The sequence below is a fragment of the Grus americana genome, chromosome 5 (genome assembly GCF_028858705.1).
Source record: "Grus americana isolate bGruAme1 chromosome 5, bGruAme1.mat, whole genome shotgun sequence".
In the NCBI taxonomy this organism is placed as follows: Eukaryota; Metazoa; Chordata; class Aves; order Gruiformes; family Gruidae; genus Grus; species Grus americana.
This window is the reverse complement of record NC_072856.1, coordinates 13,681,445-13,699,538: the sequence shown is the minus strand read 5'-3', so window position 1 is coordinate 13,699,538 and position 18,094 is coordinate 13,681,445. Positions and strand designations below refer to the sequence as shown.

Genomic DNA, 18,094 nt, shown 5'->3' with positions numbered 1-18,094 from the left:
AGGGGGCTCCGAGAAGTGCCGCCGCTGCACTCCTCATTACCACTGCAGAGAACTAAAAACAACCCTAATGAGGAGAGGGAGAGCGTACAGTACAGGGTGGGAGGAGGGACGTCCTCCCACACTCCCCAAGGAATCTGGCCAAAATCTTCAATTTGCCATTTATGACAGCTAATTAGTTATTCTATTCAAAATCTTTGCTTTAAATAAAAGAACTAATTATACACAAAGGTCAGTCCCCCACCTTCTGTGAAGCACACATAATTGGCTTATTTCCCCAACATTGTGTGTATGTTTTACACAATGCTTTCAGGCAGATGGCTTTAACTCTTTCCCTCTGCAAGTTTTTTGGTGGTTTTTGTTGTTGTTTAAAAAAAAAAATCCCCCAACAACAAAAAGCCCAAAACTCTTCCCGAGATTAGCTACTTTTACCATGAAAGCTTGCTCAACAACAAAGCAGATTACACACACACACAAAATACATCTACTCTCTGAAAGGTTAGTGACAACCACTCCAGCACGGTGCTTCCCATGCAGTTGTACAGCACCTTGCACAACATAGTACTGGAATTATGTTTTTATTCTCCACCACAAATTCTTGCTTGAGCAGTGCCTTTCAGACACAGTTACCACATTTCTGAACAATCCCTTTGCCAAAGACCAGAATTACTGCAGGTTTATGTTACACTACTTTTTTTTAAGGGGTTTTTTTGGGTGGGTTTTTTTTTGTAATTTATATAAGTGATTATTATAGGGATGCAGCATTCCAGTGCTAAAAGCAATTCTGGTTTAAAGACCAGAGTTTTTTAGCAGTTGGGCAATTGAGCCTAGGTTTCAGAGTTCCACTTGAGGGAAAAAATGTTCATTTCTAGCATCAACACCCTTTAAATGAGCTGACCTCCTTTTGCCTGCTAACAAAAACCCCAGCATTTGGCTGCAAAAGATGAAAAAGTAACTGAAGAGTAGGAGTAATCTTATTAACTCCTGTCTCATCACAATAAATAAGCTGCAGTCTTACGTCTCTTATCAGAGGATCTGATATCATTTAAAAGCATTAGAGCCCTGCATCACCCATTTAAGTAAATGCAGACAGTCATTGCCAAAAAGATGCAGTGAATTTCATTCCCTTAAAAAGAAACTCACTTTGTGTTCCCAGTATCGTATTACTCACCTTCTATGAATATTACACCCTGTGAAACAAGTTAAACCATGCACTTCCACTGAACCGAGAGTACACCGTCGCGGGCATCTTCACCAAGAATTTCATTTGAAGAATTATGGCCAGCAAGGTGAAACTCATCATGTTATCTGTATATCCAATTAAAACATTACATTTGGAACACCAAGTACTTGCAACTAAATGCTTATGAACAAGCCTTAGACCATTCATCAAAATTATTCAATGAGTAACCACAATCTTTTCCCATTTCCAGTTTCATGCTGCAATATACAGCAGGTGATTTTTACAGTGGCTTTAGCAATTCATTTGTGGTATTCTTTCTTCTGAATCATCACTGAACACATTTCCCAAGCATGGCAAAAAAGTAGTTGGAGAAGGCAGTTAATAGGAGAAAAAACATTTTGATCAGTACTTCTATTTTAACTGTGCTATAGTCCTCCTCCCAATAACACAGCAATTTTTTTGGCCCTACAGTTCAGAACAAGCTTTAGAGAACATATTTTAGAGTCTAGTGTCCTCTAGCAGTTTCAGCTGCCTAAATGTGACCCAAAGCTTCATGAGCGGCTTAACCCCCCTCCAGTCTCACATGCAAAGACCCCGTTTTGTAGCCATTTGCTCAGAAAGACCAAGATACCCAAAATAATAATAATTCGCATTGTTTGAATGTGTAACTAAGGTAGGTCCTGATTCAGGACACAAGGTTTAGGGTTAGTTGCTCTTACCAGAGGACAACCTGTAGCTATAAAGGAACACGGGGCGGCAGGACTGAATGCAAACCGTACTAATTGTTGCTGCAAAACAATTTCCATAAATCATTCCGGTAAGCAATGTTTTCCCTGTGCTCATAAAATATGCTTGTTTGAGCTTTAATTTTTCATAATTGGCATATGTCCAAAGCTTACTCTTAGCACATGTAGTGTTTCAGTAAAATCCGTTTTTACTGTTTGAAGCCCTGGGAACAGTAAAAAGACATGCAGATTTCTTCCACCTTCAACCTTGTCTGAGAACATTCTGATCAAGTTTTCTCGATTAGTCACAATTTAGCGTCCTACAGTCTGGAAAAGGTGGCCAGTTCCCTCCTTCAGTGTCTGAAGTAGAAAAAAGTCTGACAATGGAGACACTACCTTTCCAGCAATATAAGAACATCACAGATGAGAAAATTATTATGAGGCATGACTAGCCTGGAATTCTCACCATATTCCCCAATAATCCACTGATTTGCACGTGGCCACTGAAAAGACAGTAAGCTCCAAAGTTTTTTACTGGGGGGGTTTGGGTGTCAAAGCAAACCAATGGAAGAAGAGTCTCTGAGTCAAATGATCACAAAGGTAACAACTCACCCCTCACTTTTCAGCTCATCTGGAAATAAGCTATGTACCTTTGTTAAATACAGGGAGGTTTTTGTTTCTCCCCCTTCCATAAGGGAAAAAAAAATCCAATAGAAAAAACCTCTATCAAGTTAAAAATCCCAAAGAGTGTTGAACAAGTAAAAACTCAGGTCAGTTATTTCCAGGCACATGCGTAATACTACACAATTCTCATCTTCCAGTTAAAATGCACCGTTTAACGTATTACTACTGAGGTTTCAAGCCACATGCAAAGACGTGCAATATAGCAGAGCTCAGGTTTAGCAGTGAAACATTAACATCACCCTGACAGATCTGGTACGCTATATACGTGAATATTTTAAGGAGAATAGAACTATATCATTGCACAATCATCATCATCTTTTCTTCTCCCTCTTTGCAGACATATACAATGTCAACCTAAGCTTTCGGCAACCTTAATAGAATTTCAGTGCCCACTGCCAAATGGCCATTTGATGTTCTGCTCTGTGTACCCTGATGAAGCAATCTGTCACAGGTCTTAATGCAGGCAATGACGACTATCCAATCTAAAGCTTTCACAGGCTTATAGAAATTTCTCAAGACTTTCAGAGCCTATAATAATTTGTGCAATACCACAAAAGAATTTGGAATCCTGGTGCTCTGTGTTTAATGAAATATGAATATACTCTTTTAAATGTTTCTAGAAGAAACCCTACTTAGGCCAAAAGCATATTTTACACCATCAATCACCAGGAAGTTGTGCTGGCAACTCTGAAACAGAAAACACTATAGTGATTGCAAGTTATTGGAGTATGAAAATAACAGCCCCTCCTGCCCCTGTCCAAACTTACTGCAAAGCCAAACATTGAAGCTCGTGCCCTGCACAAGATTAGTACAATAAATTAAAAAGGGCTATAATTTATTTGCATATTTTCTTCGTTTCCAAGAGATGAGAAAGATTCACCTGTAAAGAATGCCGAGTGTCTCTGCTTAATGCAATCCGCGTAAGAGAGACAACTGCTGCTGACCTCCTACAAGTCATGAAATACACCTCCCTAGTGATTCAGAAAGATGCAGTTATCCCCAAAACCTAGCCCTTTCCTAGCAAAACCAGACCAACCCATCTGCTATTAAAAGTTGAAAGGAGAAGGGCAAGGAGAACTATTTCCTTCTCTTCTTGTTGAAAGGAAAAAACACAACAGACAGTCCTTTGCAGGACCATTTGCATGCTGAGCTGTCAGACCATGCACTTTCCATTAAAGAGATAGCATCCCTTTTCATAAGTCCATTTGGGATTCATTTTAGTGTTATCTAAAAATCAAATCTACATGGTAATCCTTTTAATGTACTCTTGACTTTTAAAAACAGCTTTATGTTCCTTCAGGAAATGTTTTAAGCCATTACTCAGTAATTACTACTCACCCATGAAAACACTGATCTTTTACAATATATAATCAGTTTGCTGACTTAAAAAATAAAGCAGACTGGAATTTTGTCTCATGAAAGTAGCAAAGAAAAAACAAGGTTAAGAGAGCATCCTGTTTCCCTCCTCCCAGATATTTTGAAGCGGTATGGTTTTCCTGTTGTATAAGAGAGGGGCTGACGTGGTCACGGTTCCAAGTTTCTGTGTTAAGTCTCCGGGCGTGGAGACTCTCAATCTCAGTTTTGCATTGGTGACCACTGCGCAAGTAACCAATAAATAATTACTGATTTAGGAAATGGAATTTGTATCATTGTGGGTATAAACAATACCCTAACCTTCTGCAAGCCCTGAAATTTTGAATGACACTATACAACCTCCCGAAAGGCTGGCAACATAGGAAAGCCATGAAATTTGTGGAGTTGCTTTGGTAAGCTTCAGCTGTACGTGAACAAGTCTCAGACGAGGTGCCAAACATTGGTCAGATCTAGCGCAAATTTACTGGATTTATCTGGACCACACCTGCAGTCAACACAGCAATACCTAGCCAAACTTCAGGGGCCTGAAATTACCTTGAAAGTCCTACTAGAGCTCCTAAAGGTTTTGCCTTGCTCCCTTCCAAACTCCTCTGCCCACCCAGAGGTGGGTGGGAGGCAGAGGAGAGTTTGAGCGGGATGGTAAGCCAGCACTATCTTGCCCTTTCTAGCAGGAGCCAGAAAGAGGACAAGAGTGCGTTTTGGTCAGCTACAGCTCCTGTCTGAGGATGACCAGACAAAAGCCCATGACTTCTGTAATGCAGATGCTCAGACTGCAGGAGGTCCCTGGATATCCTGGCCTTGAATGAAGTTTAACAAAGACCCTAGACATTTATACAAAGTATAGCCCACCAAGAATTGGAAGCATCGTTCCCATCTCACCCTGACCCCAGAGAGCACAGCGCCCTTCCCATTCGCCTGCTCTGGCAAAGGCAGTTTAATATTTCAATACTAGAAAAAGGGCAGGGTGAAGTTTGTCACAAAGAACTTGCCGTACCTTGCAAATAGTATCAACTAAAGTTGTTCTCTTAATGCCATGAGGATAGAGAAAGCAGAGGCTAAATATTTTCATTGCTTCTGTTCTTCTGTTTTCTGAGGTCTAGCGTAAGTCTTATTTAGCCACAGTTTGCTTCCACAGACAGATTTTACTCTACCCCATTTCACTGCTACAATTAGGACAGAGAAAGTCCTGCTCTGGGCCATTTCCCCTTTCATTCACAGGGAAAGGTATGCAGACCCCAGTGCAACACTCTTCATTAAACATTTGTTATAGCTGCAGTTGGCTAGTAACTATATGCCTCAAACTAATTTTCGTTATTCACAACTGATTAAGTCAGGGCTCACAAGCCACAGCTGGCCATTAATGCTACCCTTCTTTACAAGAAATTATGCTGATAAGAATTAAAAGTGGTTTCTTGGCATTAGCTGTTGTATACTCATTGTATAATGAGTTCCTTTGAGGTGACGTAGAGGGATAGGATTTGAGCACTATTACCCTGGACAACAGGAAAGACCCAAGTAAAATTGCAAGATTTTTTTTTTTCTCCTTTTGTTTCTTTTCTTCTTTTTTTTTTGCAAAATGCCCCAGAAAGGCTTTGAAAACACTGCTGCAATTCACCATATATTCCAGAATAAAGTGAGCACTAAGGGTTTGGGGCAAGTTACCATGACATTTAGTTTGCATTAAAGCATCTTAGAAGTCATATGAAATACACCGTAACAGAGTATATTCTACTCTATTAAGCATTCAGGAGTGTCGCAGTATTCAGAATATGGATGAGAAGTTGGAATTGCACAAGACATTCCTCTTCTTATGGTTGACCACTGAGTTGAATTCAAGCTGATCCTAAGGGAGCCATTTTCATTAACCTACAGTAGCTCTCTAATCCTATTCCTTGAATTTCAGACCACCACCACTACAAGAATTTATGACCTGCTGCCTGCACTTTGGATGGTACTCACACTTTACTCTCTTCCTCAGTACATCCTGCTCCTCTGGATCATTACCACTGCTTCATGCAGCAACAGATTCCCCTTAAAGTGGAAGCCTGCTCTTCAATTCAGTTATTTATGCTCCATTTAATTCTCACCAACATACATGAAGATTCTGATGGTTACACTTGGTTAAAAACACTGAAAAAAATTAAAAATCATATGATCTAGCCCAGTGTGCAGAACGGAAAGCCTCCTGAAATGTACCTCCTGAAGTCTGGCCCAGGTATGTATCTACTAATGCTCTGCCTGAAAACTCAGACTAAAAAGAAATTCTAAACCGCTAACCTCCAGCTCCAAAAATGCTACGTTTCTTGGCCAGAAAACTTACTGAGCAGCTTTCCCTCCACTCCATTTCCATGGGAGTCTCCATCACTTGATTTGCTCAGTTTTCATCCACCTCATCATGAGATTCCTGACTGCTGAAAAGAACTCCTTCACTGAACTAATGAAATAAGGAGTCTTAAGTGCCCTGCAATCCTTTTTAGAAAAGTCTGTATCTCCAGATGAGTCTCAATTTCACAGCATCAGGGAACTGTCTGCCAATGTGCTGAACCGGAACGCCAGGGCTAGCAGGAGTTGCAGACAACAATGCTAACATCAGGGTTATTTTAGATTAGAGTACTTCCAAATCAATTTTGGATTCAAACTTTTAAATGCACTCTCCAGAAGGAATCTGCACTGACTGAGTATTTTCAAGGCTAATTTTCTAAGCTTGAATTAAACTGATTCTTGTCAAAGAAAACGATGAAACTGGCCTTTGCCACAAAGGCTGGGGTCATAGCTAGAAAATCAGGCAGACAACAGTCCTAAAAAGGAATAAACTACCTAAGAAAACATCCACAAAACTGCAAACAAAAAGCACCACTGATGCTGTTGGGAAGAGATTTTACCTGAGACCAGAAGTTGTCACGACATTTGGGATCCAAGGCACTTCTCCCATAGCTGAGTTACCCCATCATCCACAAGCAGTCCCACTCTAGCAGGGGTACGGGCACGCTCTGGGCTACCCGGGGCAGCAGGGCTGCGCTCCAGCAACGTGCATCACGCTACAGGGGGATAAAGAAGGAGCTGAACATCCACAGCCTGATGGCAGGATTTTGCCGGACTAAAAATCCTGCAAGAATTAAGACAGGTCCTCAGCACGCTACAGAAAGAAAGTGGTTGTGATCAGAGAAGGGAATGTGTAAGCCAGATGGGAGAGTTAAGGTCAAAGTTCAGACCAGAAGCAATTAAGACGGGTAAGAGTGCTCTGCAACTTGACACAGGTTTGCTTTGTATTCAGAACTTTTCACTAGCGTTAAGCATCTTAACTTATGTATAGAGAGATTATAATTAAAACCTGACAAGCTTAAATTAGCCAGTTATAAAAGGTCCTCTAGAAAGCTTTTAAAGTAGACTAAACATATCTATTAAAATGGAAGAAAGAAAAAAAAAATCAGAGCCATTTTCAGTTATAATAGTTTTCCCTACCTAGATATCTCAAGAGATTAGACAATTTTAAAATCAAAGTTCTGCAACTGTCCAAAGCCACTTTAAAGAGAGGAGAGGGAGGAAGTGTGGCAATTAGAAAAACCTTTAAAACCCCCTCTATTTAATAGCCCACAGTCCTTTGGATGAACATAAGCACTCCAGAAACCCCATATAAAAAAAAAAAAAAAAAAAAAAAGAGAGAGAGAGAGATCCTAATTTCCCTTCAGGATTTTGAGCACTTGAGGGAGTGCTCTATTATGGTTCCCCAGGGACAGGGGAATTATGTCAATCTGCCATGAGGCTGGGCAGCTAGCGAGGGATGCAGCCCGAGAGCTGGCTTTCACTGGGCCATGCCAATTAGAGCAGAGGGAGCATTTTTACCTCACACTGGCTATTCAGATTAATTCCTAGCGCTTCAACGCTATGCAATTTTGCTATGCGTTCAAGAAACTGAATCTAAAGAAAATTTGCTCTTTATCAAAGAAAGAAATATATCCACCGGTGTCAAATGACACCAGGTAATTTATTCCCCCTCAAAAGAAAAAAAAGAAAATAGCTACAAATATTTTGATATTTCAAGAAAAAGTTCACAGACTATAAATATCTGGAAACCAGGTTTGTGAGAAAAAGTCATTAAGGGCAGGGCTGCTGCAAAGTCCACCTTATTACTTCCAAATCGTATTAGATTCCTCCTTTCCCTGCCTCGCCTTTTCATAAAGCGAATGCAGCACTCGAGAAATATGGCTGGCTATCTAGCTGGGACACAAGAAGCAAGCTGTGGTTTCCCAGCGCACGTCTCCAGCCCTGCCATGCCTTCCTCTTCTCTGCTGCACAGGTCAAGAGAACAATCCCAGCTCGCTCTCAGTACACCTTTCAGCGAGGAAACAGCTACAAAGATTTGCTTATTAACCTAAAGAGCTCCTGAACAACCCTACATTATTCCTAGCTCTGATTGCTCCCAAGATCACATCAGCCTCTCTGCAACCCTTGTTTTTAAAGCTCTGGAACGGATGCTTTTATATGCACGAAGTACATGATACGAGTATTTTCATAGGCCATAGGGTGCCCTTGCCACAACCTGTTGTAGCAGCCTGTTGCCACTGTTGAAGACTCAGAAGTTACATGGTCGCGGCATCCTACTTTTGGGTGAGAAAGAGAGGCAGATAGGAAATGGAAGAACAGAAGTCAGCACAAATATGATATAAAATATGGTGCAGACACGAGTACAGTAGTTCTTCAAAGGAAAGAGAGAGACAGCGCTTGTCCCTGAGAAAAATAATCAAGCTGTAGCAGCAATGATTGCTCTAAACCCATGTCGTTTATCTACAGTCTACATTCATTGCTTCCACATGCAAAATTTAATCCTTTTCTCCAATCTACCTCGACTCTGCTGCACTCCGTGTGGTACCTCTTTTCAGAGGAGTGTCTAAATTATCTAAGCGCAGGAAAAAAGAACGTTACTTTAAAGCAAGCCATGATCTTCTACAGCAAAGCGTAAGATGAGTAATTTGTTACTTCAAGTGCTAGGAGGTTTTTTGGGGGTGGTTTTTTTTTGAGTGCCAACAATACTTGAAGTGGTAATGTGCATATAGAAATCTTTATTTTGCTTCATCTTTATATACCACTAGTGTACTTATTCCTGATTCACAGTGAACCAAAAATCTGATAAGGAAGAACAACATCTGCTCTGGATCTAATACCTAATGGAAGCGTGTGAATGAGTATTTGCAAAACCCAAGATCCATTTGAGTCCTTAACTGAACTGCTTACAAACAGGAATTGGGTGAAAAAGAACAGATATCTGCATTTCAGGCACCCCAAAGTTCAAGTAAAAAAAATCTATTCCATTTTTGGTTATCTGTTGCAACAATTTCACAGCAACTGCCGGGTGTGCAATTGCCACCCTGCTTTCAGAGAATTAAACAGCAGAAGACTTCTCCAGAGACTTCTCACTTTTTATGCAGGTTCAGCCTGATTTTCACTTCATTCCCAAACCTACCACAGCTGAAATGCGGCCCCAGTCCCAAACAAGTCCATCAGGCAACACCAGAGGAGCAGCAGATCTGCACTGAAAGCCAACGCAGCCCAGGAAGCTGAGATCCAGTTTCTCCTCCTGGCGTTGTAGTGGGACCATCACTGTGTCACCCACCGCTCATCCCACCGTGCCTCTGCCTGTCCCTGCCCGCAGCTGCCTGGGGCAGGGCGTGTTTTCCCATGGAAATGCCTGGCACAAATTCCTCTCCCAGGTGAGAGCCTCTGCTTCCTTCTGAGAAGAGTTTGGCTCAGTCGTCTCTGAACCCCCTGGCTGTGATACCTCCCTGTTGCCTTCTCCTCTTCAGGCTGGAAAACCCAATTCCCTCAGCCTCTCCCTGAACGTACTGCCACGAAGATGGTGCTGGGTTGACATCAGACTTGCTAGGCTCTATCCAGTCTGTCAACAGGACAGCTGGCCAGCTTCAAGTGATGGACACATCTTGTGTTCAAAGGCCAACAGCTGGTTTCACAATTGACACGCTGACCTCTGGGAAGCAAAAACTTGTCACTTTTATATGATATCACCAACAATACAAATCTGGTACCTCCAAAATATTTACTTTTTTTTTAAAATGAGCTCCACCACAAATTATTTCTACAGCCTGAGCAATCAGAAAATTCAATTTTTAAAAAATACGCTTCCAGTGCTGACACTGCACATCTTTCGCCTAGAGAACCGCACATTGCAACCATAGACAACTGGAGGGATGTAACATGGCCATCTCCAGAGAGCAGTGAAGACAACAGACAGCATGCAGACAGCACTGTTTAAACAGCCAAGAAAATGAGGGGAAACCCTTCTTATGTATTAGTGCTCTGAGACATCCTGTACCTATGCAAAACAGACATTGCTTCCATGTTCAAGATTTGCCCGTGCCTCTCTCCGAGATCAACCCTCAGCAATAACAACTGTTCATCTCCCACTACGAAGGTCAAGGGCTCCGCCAGCCCTCCAGAGATTTGAGCTACTGGTTCCACAGAGTCTGCCAGTATCAAACCTGACACTTAGATTAGTAGTTACTCCCCAGACATATCTAGTTTCCCATTTCTTCAGTTTCTAGTGTCAAAATACACTTGCAGTACAATATGCAAACCTCCACAGACCATATCCTCTCTGCTCCTCAGTTGTGGTGGGAGGAATGCCTATTTTTGCAGGAAAAAGGTGTACTTTATGTTAATGTATTATCACACTAACATACCCCTGAGCTCCTATTTTTGTTATAGAGCACAGAAAATAGTACAGCTGCATCCCACAGTTAGTGTCACATTATCAGTGCACAGCGAAATATTTTGGAAGCTAGCATTTAAGACAGATGCTCTGCATTATAAATACCAGAGAACAATCAGTCTTTGATATGCAGTTCATGGGTGGCTTCATCACAGCTCCACTTGGTGGCTTTACTTGAACCAATGCACTGCAACCCTATATGTCACCCTTTTAAGGTCTGAATCAGTGTGGGTACCTGCATGTTACCCCCTTCTGAGGGCAGTGAAGAGTTAAACCAAGGGAGCACTTCTTCCCATCCCACATGATCAAATCAGAGCAATCCTGTGCCCCCACCTCTTACAGAATCTTAATATATTAAAATCATTGCTCACTTTTACTTGTCATGAACAGCTTCATCCTAAACCGTGAAGTGGCAATTTCACCTGGCGCTTCCGCAGTCCAGAACCACTCTCGCGCACCCAGGACAAGCTCCTGCCACGTCACACAAGAGTCACTGTCCCCCTGTTTTGGGATGATGACGTCTTGAAAGTCTTACAAGTAGAAGGATCAATCTGGGTAATTTCTTGCCCAGCTGCAAGGAATTTTTAACAAGGAAGGAGACAAAATGAAGCTTAAACAGGAGGTATGAAATCTTACCAGGCCACTACACACCTGAGCTCTGGAGCTCTATTTAAGAACCTACAGACCTGGTTCTTCAAGGCTACATACTTAAGTAGCTTGCAGATACACTTTGTATCATTCGAGATGCTTTAACACTTTTACACAAGCCCAAAACTGCACGAGCAGACTGCGCGCAAAAGCTGTTCTTACACAGCAAGCGGTGGCAGAGAACAACTTGTCCTCATCGGCTCCACTGGGGCAAATGGAGACCAGCTTTGTTCCCATTAACTCCATTTATTACGTGGCTGTGTTGGTCCCTTTCCCTCTCCCTCTGTTTGCCAAAGGACAAGCCAGTTCTGAATTCTGGGGCTTTCTATAAAACTGCCAATGGTTATTTTTCAGTTCCATTAATTAACGGACACTTCTGCAGAGAAGGTCCACATTTGGATACGGCACACCTTGTAAAGTGTCAACAGAAGAAAAATAAGCCACGGCAATGCAGAGCTCAGGCCGCAGGAATGGCAAGAGGATATCAAATGCTGCTTTAAGTGCTGATATATTTGTGCTTTGAAGGAAAAATGCCTTCAGGAATCACAGCAGGAGTCACCTCTATATAAAGACTTTGCATATAAAGGGACATTTAGTATTCTCAATTAATGGCATTCTGATAGACACGTTTACATTTCTAAGTGTCAGATTCAGCAGAATACAAAATGACTGAAGGCTTCTTATTTCGGTCTGAAAGTGGCCGTAAAAGGATCTAAAGATGACAAAAAAAATCCACACTTTCTAGAAGACACAAGACATCCTTTGATTCCTTACAGCTCTGAAGCCTGGTTAGTACAGCAAGGCCTTCCAAATACAGATTTAAGTGCCTGCAAACAGCAAAGCAAATTGGCACTACAGCTCCTTCACAGAATTTGGTGACGTCCATGTTGAGAGGCAGTAATAGATCTTGATCACATCCTCCCATGGATTATTAGGGAAACCTAATGTGGCAGAACACTGTATAGTAGGTTTCTGGAAAAAATGAATAGCTAGAAGTCTCAAAAAAATTCACACTTTGCAAGCAAAATGTATATAATGTTACTGGATTTTAAACCAACATGTCAAAAATACTGTCTAAAAGGAGACAGAGAATAAACATCTTGATCTCGTGAGAGAAAACTATTTGGGGACAAATCTAGAAATGGAAAGCCACTTCAGTGACATTTGTGTAACTGAAGCACCAATAAATTCTTCACACATACTCACGTGCCCACAGGTTGCTGGTGGCACGGTGTGCATGTGGCCGGGACTGATACACAAACGTTTGTCACTTTTGAACGTCCCTAATGCTAAAGAGAAAAAATAACATTAACTCAACTATAAGCAGCTAAGGAACATATTAAAAAAAAAACAGTAAAAATAAAAGTGCAGATACTTAAGGCCCAAAGCTATCCCAGTGCCTAACTCCCTGAGGCAAAAGGAGGTCTTTCTCATGTACGTGCACATACACATCAGCCATCAAATCCTTCAAACACTCTCAGCCGCAGAAATGCTGATGTGAATTGTTAAACAGCAAACACACCTCCACCGAGCGCCAGAGACAGCTCACGGGGGGACCGACTCTGAACATTTAAATGGGAAGGGTGGGAGCATGCACGCTGCCAGAGTAAGGGTTTGCAGGAGAAACAAGCTGAAATACCAGAGGCAGTTCAGCACAGTGCTTTGCAGCTTCCACAGGTGATTTTGAAAAGCTCCTGCGTGAAGGCACAAGCAGTCCTTGCTTCTGGTCCCAGCTGAATCCCTCTGCACTGCTCTCCTGGTGCCACCGTGTTCTGCAGCTGCCTCTCAACGACTCCACGTGCATCCTCCCGGTGCTCCTTTTTAAGGCACCTCCTCCAAATAATATATGTATTAAAAAGAACAATTTTACTCACATTGACTCTTCTTTCTCTGCTGGAAAGAGCTGCAGACTGCTTTACCAGAAAGCCGAACACTGGTTAGTTTTGTGGGTTGATTGTTGGGGTTTTTTGTTTGGTGGTTTGGGGTTTTTTTTAAATTAAGAACATCCCATAGAAAATGAAACCTCTTCATCAAGTTACACTGTAGTTCACTTTTGAGACTTCAAATAAAAATGCCTAACCATCTATTCAGCTATATAAATCAACATATTGCGGGTATTCCTGCCTGGTGGGCTGATGTTAGACCTGTAAATAAATAATTCAGTACACAAATAATAGCAGCTAAATTTAAAAAGCACCCACAAAACCTGTTAACTGGAGCTTTCGATGGTCATATTTTGTTTCTTGGGCAGGGTGGGAAAAGCAATTTACTACCACGGGGAAAGTACGGGTGTTGAAAACTAATTCAGCAACACCTCCAAATATGAAAGCCGTTCCTCAGCCCCAGCCAGCGGCTGCAAATCCCCACGGACCGCGGCTCCCTACACCCTCACACGTGGCACTGCGACCACCTCCAGACTCGCAGGACAAGCCCACCTAAAAAATCTTTGGGAACAGCTGGGATGCCAGCAGCTCCCCAGTTTGGCTTAAGAACAGCACCACAAACCAGAAAATCTCAGACTGTAATTGCAGTTCTGCTACTGATTTTCCACATGAAAATCTCTGCATCCGTGTCTTCACCACTGACAGAGAACCAGCAACCTCAGTCATCTCCAAGAGATCTTGAGTGGTCTCCAGTAGTCTGAAAGCATCAAGTTGCTGTAAGTGTGCTGCCAGATTTAACGTGACAGGCTATGCTTACCTTGTCCTAAAATCCTTAGATTGAAGAGATGAAACTTTCCACTGGATTATTTTAAAACTTCCATGAAGCCCCCACAACTAGTTCCTCTGAAAACACGAGATTACATTTTGTTTAGCAAAACACCTTTGAAAGCTGCGAGGCTCTCTGGCATATATGACATAGATATATATTACCAGCAAAAAGGCAGTTTTCCCTCCTTTAAAGTGATGGAAAGTCAATTTGCATTATAATTACAACCAAGGCCCTGTAACGTTACTTTTAGTTAAAACAGTAAACTACGATAATAAAAGTGTACCTGGGGAATATTTAGAGAAAGCACTAATGATTTCTTCCCTAGTGGTTAATAAATTCACTTCCAGATCAATTTGTTCACGATAGAAACTTGAGAGCATAAACAGTTACACAAGCACATTAGAGTGTGTCTTTCTCAGTATAAATGATTTATTACAATGATTAGCAGCACATAAACAATTTAAAATACAACTCTAATTAGCTTTTTGGAAGAAAAGGAGAAAAACCTTCCTGACTCCCTCTACACATTATGTTTTACTTTTCTAAGTGTGTACTTTTTAATTAAATCCAAATGTCACAATAAATTTAAAGTGTTTTATTACCACTCTGGCTAACTAAGCCATTCATGCAAACACCCATTATATTAAACCAGATGCAGGACTGAAAGTGGTTGAGAAGAGAGGAAAAAGAAAGGGGGGAAAAGGCAATTACTTCTATATTTGACAGGAGATTTGTACAAATGTTTAAAGACTAGAATATCTTTGGCAAGCTTTCTCTGTTTTATCCAGAGAGGCCGGCCAGCTAATTGCTCTTTAATACCTGTTTCCAAGTTTGAAACCATCACACCCTGTTAAACTTTCCCCATCGAAAGCAAAAGGAGGAGGAGAGAAAGGTAGGAAAACTGGTCTGCGTAAATCTAGCACAGTTTGCCACAAACATGCGTATATCCTTTTTTATGTCTGGGGAAACCAGAGGGATAATAAAAATATCTTTTCTGAAAACGCTGAGAGCTCTCCCATCACAAGAAGGCTGACAACGAGCCCTTGCCGTTCATGACGACGTCCGGCCAGTGCTCTGCTGTGGGATGAAGTGCCATCTCCCCTCAAAACCTCCTCAGCTCAGAGGACGCAGCAGCCTAAGACAGGGAGGTGCTCACCCCGCTGATGTTACGGCCATCCCAAACAGCTCTCCCACGGCTCACATGCGCTCGTGGTGCAATCAGCATAACGAGCGACCCTGGCCACCACCAGCAGTAAAGGGCATTTCCCTATTACTCACGGGGAAAAGGGGAGGGAAAGACTTTCAAACAAGGTCAGCGAGGTGCGAGCGCAGCTAAACTGACGGCGGGATGCTGAAGACACGGCGCGGGGCGGCCACCAAGGACCACAGACCCATGGCCTGTCTCTGGGCACTTTGCAGAGGTGCAGGTTAGGGGAGCTGTGGGGCTGGGCGTGCTGGAGCCGTGCTGGGAGGGAAACCCGGACCCAAAACCTCCCCGATGCAGGCGGTGATCCCGAAGCCTCAGGGCCGCTCCGCAGTGCTTCGTTTTACTGCTACATCAGCAGCCTGGTCTAAACAGGACAGATTTAGCATAGTTGAGACAAAAGCTACCCATTAAAGAAAGCAGCTACGATTATTAAAATAGGTTAAAGTAAATGGGTGCTGCGCAGATAAAGCTTTTGACCTTAGCATGCAGCTCTCTCAAGAACACTTTAGCATAATTTATCTAAATTAAAAACCAAACACCAAATTCTAGAATGGCACAAAAAGATCGTTTAAAAAATGCGATTAAAAAAGCAGGTCAAAGGTTGGAAATTAGTAATTACTACTACAATTAACCAAAATCAGACAGAGACACATAAATTGAGCATATTACCGCAGTTCACGTCAGAAAGGCAAATGTGAGAGGAGCACAGAAGAAAAAGCCTGCAAGTTGCAGAACCACTCGTATAATTAACCTCTGCCACAGCAGAAGACCAGCGCTTGTAAGTTTGCGTCATTTGTTTCCAGAGAGAAGTGCTGCTAGTTACTATGCCCAGGTATCAGACCATGCTCTTCACCACTTACTCAATTCTTTGGAAAGCAATATTTTGATTTTCTTCCAGTCTAACATCTTAGTGCATCCTCACCCTATTGGTAGTACATTTGCCCTCCACCTCCTATTTTAATAGTTCTGAAAAAGATGAGAAAGGCCAACTTCTGAACATCCTGGTATTGAGAAGAGGTCATTTGGCAAAAATGCCACCTGCTAGAGTCCATATTGTTTGAGTGCAAAAGCCTAGTGAGAACTGCCAAGGATAGACCATACAGGGTTTCTAAAATAGACTACTTAACACTGGATGGAGATAGAAATACTCCGTATGCAACTAACATCTTTCAGATGATTTTCCTTAGGTTTTGGGGGGCAAAAGATAATTTAACAATTAGCACTTTGTTCCCACTTCAATCTCAGAAGGGCTCTTTGTGAGCCTCCTTCAAGCAATGTTGAAAGAGCACAGTGGGAAAGAGTAGACTGACTACTGTTTTGAACTATAACCAAAATGAACTATTCTCTAGGTCCTCCCTTGAAGCTATCATCTACTTTAGGTTAGATGAAGAAAATCTAGGTTCAAATCTTATTCAGGCTCCAGTTTAATTTTGAGAGCTCAGAAGACTCCACAAATCATTTTAAGTTAAAGTAATGAAAATAGGTGAACTTGAGAAGGTGGACAGGCACGAATGATCTCTTCCAAAATAGGGAAGAATCCATCTGTTCCCTTTTAAAGTGCATAAAAGTCTTTGTAGCAGTAATGAAAATTCAGGGATGTAAGTCATGGACATCATAGCAGTCTGTTAGAGAGAGGAGTGGGGCTGTATTACAGAATACTGCGAGCAGCGGTGATTATATAAAAGGGATGCTGCAAAGGCAGCGTAGCAAAGGGCAAGTCAAATGATTCAAGGACTCAAGAATCTCAGTTCTTCAAAAATGGAGGGAGAAATGAAGATTTCTATCTTTTGAAGAGGCAGGATGAGCCAAGCCACACGGATGTCTGAAAGAAGCAGGGAAGATGGAAGTATAAAGCAGGATGTGTTCCTCAGGTGCAGAAAGGTAAAAGGCTGCAGCTCCAGGTGAAGCACAGACGGTGGTTTGCCACCACAGCTGGCAGAGGGGCAAACAGGAGGAGGGCTCTGCCACAGTGCTTGGGAAGGTCTCTGCTCTTCCTCTCTTCACACATCAAACCATGCCTTTTGGCCACGCAGTCTCAAGCAAGAGCAAGGCATGGCCTCCATGCCAAGCACCTCAGGTGAGGCAGAGCCAGTCAGGGTATCAGACACCTGGCCAGGGGCTGCCCAGCAGCTCACCTGGGGGCCCTTCAGCTGCCCATGGCTCACAGCAGGGGCTCCTGTCTCCCAGCTCTGTGCCAGCACACACCATCACCTCCCTCTGCGGCACGTCCTACAGGACGGCCACCAAGGCCTGAAGGTGCTGAGTGCTCGTGAGCACCCCACTGCTGCCCTGCTGAGCAAACACAGCCCTGCTATCAACATGAAGCAGCCTGTTTGAGCCTTCTGCACCAGACTGTGGCACAAAGAGGAGCAATGCTACACTTGCCACCTCTTCAGATCCTGTTCCTACGGGGAACCCTCTGCAAGACCAGCCAAAACCACCCAAGACCCAGGAGAAGACTAAACACTAGTTGATCAGTCACGTAAAATAAAGACTAAAATGTCAACAAACCCTTAACTAGTTAGGAATATTTTTCTGAGTACACATTAAAATGGCAGGTTCCACACAACTTCTGTTTACCTCTGTATCGGTTCTTCCAACTTACAGCCAGTAATACCCGAAACTCACCAAAAAACCAGTACGCCCTGCTTCCAACCCACACATGCCCTTCTCCTCCTCTTCCCCCACTAGGTGACTACCTCGTATCTCCTCCCATACACAAAGACCCAGTTTTACTTTAACATTTCCATATGTGCTTTATTGCATATCTCCTTGCTAATATTTTAAAAACATCCTTGTCAACCAGTCTTCCAGTAGATGTGTTTCATTTGGTTTGTGCA

General features: G+C 42.5%; 1 protein-coding gene across 10 annotated transcripts in view; it reads right to left on the bottom strand.

Moving 5' to 3' along the window:
* Positions 1-18,094, bottom strand: part of LMO1 (LIM domain only 1) — a 216,424-nt gene that overhangs the window by 21,981 nt on the left and 176,349 nt on the right. Inside the window, exon 1 of one of the 10 annotated variants that reach the window (XM_054828734.1) lies at positions 11,059-11,098. The exons of 8 other annotated variants lie outside the window; for them this stretch is intronic. In XM_054828734.1, coding sequence (XP_054684709.1) covers positions 11,059-11,083 — 25 coding nt within the window. In that variant the 5' untranslated portion in view covers positions 11,084-11,098. Of the gene's footprint in view, positions 1-6,845; positions 6,941-11,058; positions 11,099-18,094 lie in introns of those variants that run through there. One more of the 10 variants, XM_054828738.1, reaches the window with a different exon arrangement.